Here is a 6,138-nt window from a genome sequence, read left to right on the forward strand (position 1 = left end):
ATTCAGTTCAGCTCAAATGTAGATTTAATTTTTTTACAGCAGGAAATTCAGTCAAATTAAATTCCCTGAACAATAATTTAGTAAATTGCTGCTTTTAGAAGTTTCCGCTTTTAAATGATTTTGATGGTAGGCACCAACAGGTTTGATTTGAAATCTTTTTAAAATAGTATTTCAGACCAATCTGCCTTTATAACATATAAAACAACCACTTCACTTTGTTCACCTTAATATTCATAGACTAACTTTCATGAATCATGTTGAAAATGTGAAACAAACTTCCACATCCGTGTTTCTGTTCAAACCTCACAGATATTTGTTGGGTTTTCTCTTAAAGGATGTGCAAACATTCATTTCAGCATTATTACTTTAAAACAGCTGTGTTCAACCGTGGTGCTCGAGGACCACCATCCTTATAATTTAGAGATTTCTCCTCTTCAACACACCTGATTTGAATATAGGCTTCTGTGGAGCCTGAAGAGGTGATTCAGTCATTGAATCAGGTGTGTTGAAGGAAGGAAACAAGTAAAACATGCAGAAAACCCCGACACTAAAATAGTGTTCTTACAAGAAGTTCTTGCAAAACCAGTGGGAGTGTGAGGTCCTCGTTGGTAATGATGAAACATAGCTCATCCTGACACAAAATAAAGTGTTTGGAGCTGCAGTTTCCATATTTAGTGTGAAACTTTGTAGATCTCAAAAGAACATTAGTTTTATTTATTTTACTTATCCTTGTAGATTTGAAACTTATCAGTTAAAATCAATAAAAACAACTTTCTTTTTTTAGTTTTAAGGAAAGTGTGTGTGTGTGTGTGTGTGTGTGTGTGTGTGTGTATGTATGTAAACAGATTTGCCTCAATATTTGGCAAGAAACCAGACAATTTTGTCTGTTTCCCATCCTTAATTAATGAATAATAAACACTTATTAACGATTTAAAAATCGTCTACAGATGAATTAATAACCGATCTACACATAAGCCATCTATAAGGGGAACCTTATTGTAAAGTGGTACCCATTACATTATATATTACTGTAAATCAAACATTCATGACACACAGAAGTTATATTATTATAGCTTTACTTTTAGTGGCATGCATATAAGGAAATTATATCTTCTATTTTAAATAATTTGGACAGAATATGTTTAAATAATGTTTTACAGGTTGCTTAAGATTTTACTTGACATTGTGCGCATTGTCTCTGTTCCCGCAGATATTCGAGAAACAGCATTTGTCTACGCCATCACAGCGGCTGGCGTGACGCACGCTGTGACCCAGGCCTGCAGCATGGGAGACCTCCTGCAGTGCGGCTGCGAAGCCACCAGGAATAAAGCCCCTCCAAGGCCGCCATCTCCATCTGCTTCTGGGGACGGCGTAAAGTGGGAGTGGGGAGGCTGCGGAGACGACGTGGAGTTTGGTTACGAAAAGTCCAAACAGTTTATGGACGCCAAGAGGAGAAGAGGCAGAAGTGATATAAGGACACTCATTAATCTTCACAATAATGAGGCTGGAAGGCTGGTAAGAAACATTTCCCTACCTCTCTCTGTATTCATTGCAAATAAGACAAAAAAAACTCTCCTTGTTTAAATATTAAAACTTCAGTTATCTTACACTCAAAAAACAGATTGTTGGGTTTAGTTAACCAACACTGAGATGCATAAATCTAAAACATTTACTTTTTAAATAAAATGTAAAATTTGTTTTATAGTTACTCAACTCAGTTGAGTTGAAATTGTTGACATAACCTGGTTAACTAAATCCAACCATCTGTTTTTTTAGTGTACTTGGTCATTTTTTATTAGCATTACTAGCGGATTCAGTCTCATATTTTATAAAAAACATCATCTTATAGATCCCATGCTCATCCAAATCYGTCATGTTTGTTGACTTTCACAAACAGCCTGTTGTAGGTCAGTCTTGTGACTCAAAATTTCATGTGATTTTTAGAGGATTCAGCTTTGTTTACACTAAGTGTGGACCCGCATTTCCGAATTGCCTTCACAATATTTGAAAACCTACTCCAGCAAAWTATTTTAAGCTGCATCATTTGATATATTTCAGATATGATATGAACTTTTTACGTTTGATTAKACACCTTATGAACACCTATAAATTAAAATAACTTATTTAAAAATAATGGTTTGCTCCAACTGTGTTTCAGCTTGTATATTAGAAAGTTGTTGCTTGTTCTTTGGATCTATTCCTTCATTCCATCTTCATGAAAAATAACAAGATTTTGCCTTTAGCTATATTTGTGCAGCACMGTAAACTGATATTCTTACAAGAATGGGATTTCTAAAGAAAAAAGAAAGCAAGAGCGTGCCACATATTCTGTTTTTAAAGCCTTCAGGGCAGGTAGTTTTTAAGAATTTTAACCTCACATTTGTTGTCAAAATTTAATAAATGCTTGCAACAATTAATAAATAATGATTAAGACATATTAAAAAAAGATAGATCTTCGAATCACATTTAATTTTATTTTCCTGAATATCCTTTTGTGTCTTAACTTGTTACGGTAGACTTGCAGAGCTGTTGCACAACAATCAGTTATTGAGTTCATTTTAGCTCGGGTCAAAGGAAGGTGGAAAGGAAAGGAGGAGAGGAGGATTTTTGGGATGCAGTCCAATTGTAGCATTAGTGACAAACGATTTTAAATGCCACAAAAAAAAAAAAAAGCATTCAAACTCCCAGAGGCTGAAAAAAAAAGAAAAAAGAAAAAGAAACGTGCTACGATGTGTTCGCATTTCTGTTTGTGTGCATGCATGCATGTGCACTTCTGCTCCCGGTTTGCTTGTGTGTCTCTCGAAATGGACAGGTGTGTGTGTGTGTTTGTGTGTGGCTGTGTCTGTGATGGGTTAATTATGTGCAGTATAAGTGAATGATCTGTTGTCAAGGCTTGTTAGATGTAGGAAGGCCAGAGGCAACGTGGATGGGAAGGGGGGTTGGGGAAAAATTCCTTCGGAATAGCGTCTGCTTTTATCTTACCTATCTATCAGTTAGTGTTTGTGTGTGCGTGGGCGTGTGCATGTGTGTGATGCATGGCTTTGTCTGCAAAATATTATAAGAACACAATACAGTCTTTTTTTCTTAAGCTAACTTGTCATTTGTTGAAAACATTCCTGCTTCAGTTTGATACAAGTTAAAGTCATGATTTATCTGTTTGATTGATCTTTGTACCTTTTTCTTTTTGTTGTTTTCCACCTCAATGACCTCTCTCACCTCTCTTTYCCCTTCTACCGCCAAACCCTCAACCCACACCACCCTTTTTTTTTCTAAAATTTCCACTGCTAGGCAGTGAAGCTGTACATGCGGACTGAGTGCAAGTGCCACGGCCTGTCGGGCTCGTGCACGCTGCGGACGTGCTGGAAAAAAATGCCTCATTTCCGCGAGGTGGGCGACCGCCTGCTGGACCGCTTCAACGGCGCCTCCAAGGTGATGGGCGGCAACGACGGGAAGACCCTGATCCCCGTCGGCCAGAACATAAAGCCCCCGGATAAGCAGGATCTGATCTACTCGGACGAGTCTCCGGATTTTTGCCTCGCCAATCGAAAAACGGGCTCCCTGGGAACGCGGGGCCGCATGTGCAACAGCACGGCCATGGACATCAGTGGCTGTGATTTGCTGTGCTGCGAGCGCGGCTACCGGGAAGAAACGGTGGTGTTTGAGGAGAACTGCTTGTGCCGTTTCCATTGGTGTTGTGTTGTTCAGTGCAAAAAGTGCTTGGTGCGAAAAGAGCTTAGTCTGTGTCACTGATGAACTGAGTTAAAGACCAGTCAGATTACTTTAAATGCTCTGTTGCTTTTTTTTAGGTTGTTGCTTCAGTCTTGCTGGTGTGAAAGAAGGAAATGATTTATCACTGTTCCATGACACCCCAAAACCATTTGGTAATGCTTTCTTTTACAGTACCCATTTTAGCATGTAATTACATGGTAATAAGATGGTAATAACTTGTAATTACACTATTACCATATAATTACCATGTAATTACATGGTAATAACACTTTTAATTGCATGTAATTATGTAAATACATGATAATAACGTGTAATTACAAGTTATTACCATCTTATTACCATGTAATTACATGCTAAAAAGGGTACTGTAAAAGAAAGTGTTACCAACAATTTTATTTTAGTAAACAAAATGGATTTGTTGCTATGAGTTGAGAACATTTAGCCAAAGACACTCTTTTTCTGAACTACCTATTTTAATTCCTTTCTCTATGACAAAAGGACCAAAGAATGTTTTATTTTACAAAAGAAGAAACTATTTTAAACTTGCTGGCATGTCCCCTCCTTCTACAACCACGTTTTGTGTTGCTCTAAAACAGGTGTCCAGTCCTGGTCCTCAAGGGCCACTATCCTGCATGTTTTAGATGTTTTACTGCTCCAACACACCTGATTTAAGTCGATGGGTTATTATTTGGTTTCTGGAGAACTTGGACAGTTTGGAAAAGTGGCAATTCAGTCATTGAATCAGGTGTGTTGGAGCGACAGAACGAGTAAAACATATGGGATAGTGGTCATCCAAGACAGGACTGGACTCCCGTGTTCTAAAGCCAAAAACTTTTGCAGGTCATTGATTCGCTTGATGTACCTGATTTAATAACAAGGGCCACAGAGGGTATGATAAAACCTTATAAAGACTATATTTTATTATCTGTTATTTAAAGTGTTTTTAAGACATTTTCTTACATTTACAATATGCTGAATGGTAATAAGGAAGATCAAATTATAATGCTTTCTTTCTATTTTGACATGTTTTCATGTAGTTATCATTATCTAACAGCGTTGTTCCATTTGTCATCAGTTGTCACCAATAAAATACAAAACAATACATTGTTATTGTACACAAATATTTAAAAAGTTTGTGAAATTTTTTGGTCTTTGTTATTGCTGCGTAAACCTTGAGCTGAATATAATTTCTAAATAAACAAAGAAGTTTGTTTCTTTCATTTCATTTTTTTTACTGTTTTCTACAACTTGGTCAACACACACACACACACACACATACATACAAAAAGTGAACTGTTGCACTGTCGGTTGTGAGGAAAACTGTCAACACAACCTTTTACAGGTGTTGATTTTGCCTGCTATCAAAGACTCACAATTATGTAAAGACACGATGACAAGACTACTCACGTCCGTCTCACTCGCTTGGACCAGCGACTTCTGCCCGAACCGAACGTCCTGGCAAGGATCTGGGATTGGCACATTTCTCTTGAGCCGAAGGACAAGCATTTATTTCTCCAGCGTAATCTTGGTGTCAAGAAAATATGATATATTTTGTTAATCTGTTTTGATTTACAGGGCTAATGAAATAACGCACTTAGATGTTTTAATGATACCATAAGTGCTTATTTGTGTGTGAGAGTAAAAGATAGGATGTTGAACTATGTGCAGGTTGGTCAGTTTAGTTTGTTTCTATGTGATTATGCTGGTTTTTAAAAGCACAGCTCTCTGCACATCTTTGTCTCCGGATAGAACAACAAGATGTTCTAATAGTTGTTTATGTTAAAGCTATATTTTCCCATTAAGCTATTATTTTAACACTTTATGTACTCAACAATGTACAAGATGTATGCTGAACTTTAACATTAGAGTGCTTCGACTTGTTCTATAAACTGGTTTTGTGTTTGAGAAAGTGTTCAAGTGGTTTCTTATCTTGCCATCAACAGTTCAGTCAGCTCCGTCTGATCTGTAAGACGGTTGTGTGTAACAACTCATCTCTGGTTGTCTTGTTACAGTTTTAAATCATCTGTATGACGACATCAAGAGCCAAAGTCAAAATAAAACTGTTACTGAATATTAGTTATGTTGACATTACATATCAATTATAGATAAATTAGCTGTTTATTTGAATGCTTTTTGATGAAATTCTTCAATTTTAGTTGTGTTCTTATGCTGTTCTATTCTATTATGTATGAATGTATTTCATTGTATTTAACTTAACTATTTTTTAAACATTATCACTGAACTGCAGCTTTTATGGTACTACTTCATTCTGCAAAATATATTTGAGAATTAACTTTCATTTTTTAAATAAAATAGTGAAACCACAATGACATGAGTCTAATAAGATTTATCCAAATCAGTATTCAGATTTTTTTAAATACACTTTCCATCTTCAAGTAATCTCATATA

The 6,138-nt window shown here is 36.4% G+C and overlaps 1 protein-coding gene across 1 annotated transcript in view; it reads left to right on the forward strand.

Moving 5' to 3' along the window:
* wnt6b (wingless-type MMTV integration site family, member 6b) overlaps window positions 1-5,634 on the forward strand; it is a 37,917-nt gene extending 32,283 nt beyond the window's left edge. Inside the window, exons 3-4 of the mRNA XM_014016500.1 lie at window positions 1,211-1,515; window positions 3,289-5,634. Of these exons, the coding sequence (XP_013871954.1) occupies window positions 1,211-1,515; window positions 3,289-3,750 (767 nt within the window). The 3' untranslated portion in view covers window positions 3,751-5,634. The remainder of the gene's footprint in view (window positions 1-1,210; window positions 1,516-3,288) is intronic.
* The last annotated feature ends 504 nt before the right edge of the window (window positions 5,635-6,138 follow it).

Source organism: Austrofundulus limnaeus, unplaced genomic scaffold, assembly GCF_001266775.1.
Source record: "Austrofundulus limnaeus strain Quisiro unplaced genomic scaffold, Austrofundulus_limnaeus-1.0 Scaffold146, whole genome shotgun sequence".
NCBI lineage: Eukaryota > Metazoa > Chordata > Actinopteri > Cyprinodontiformes > Rivulidae > Austrofundulus > Austrofundulus limnaeus.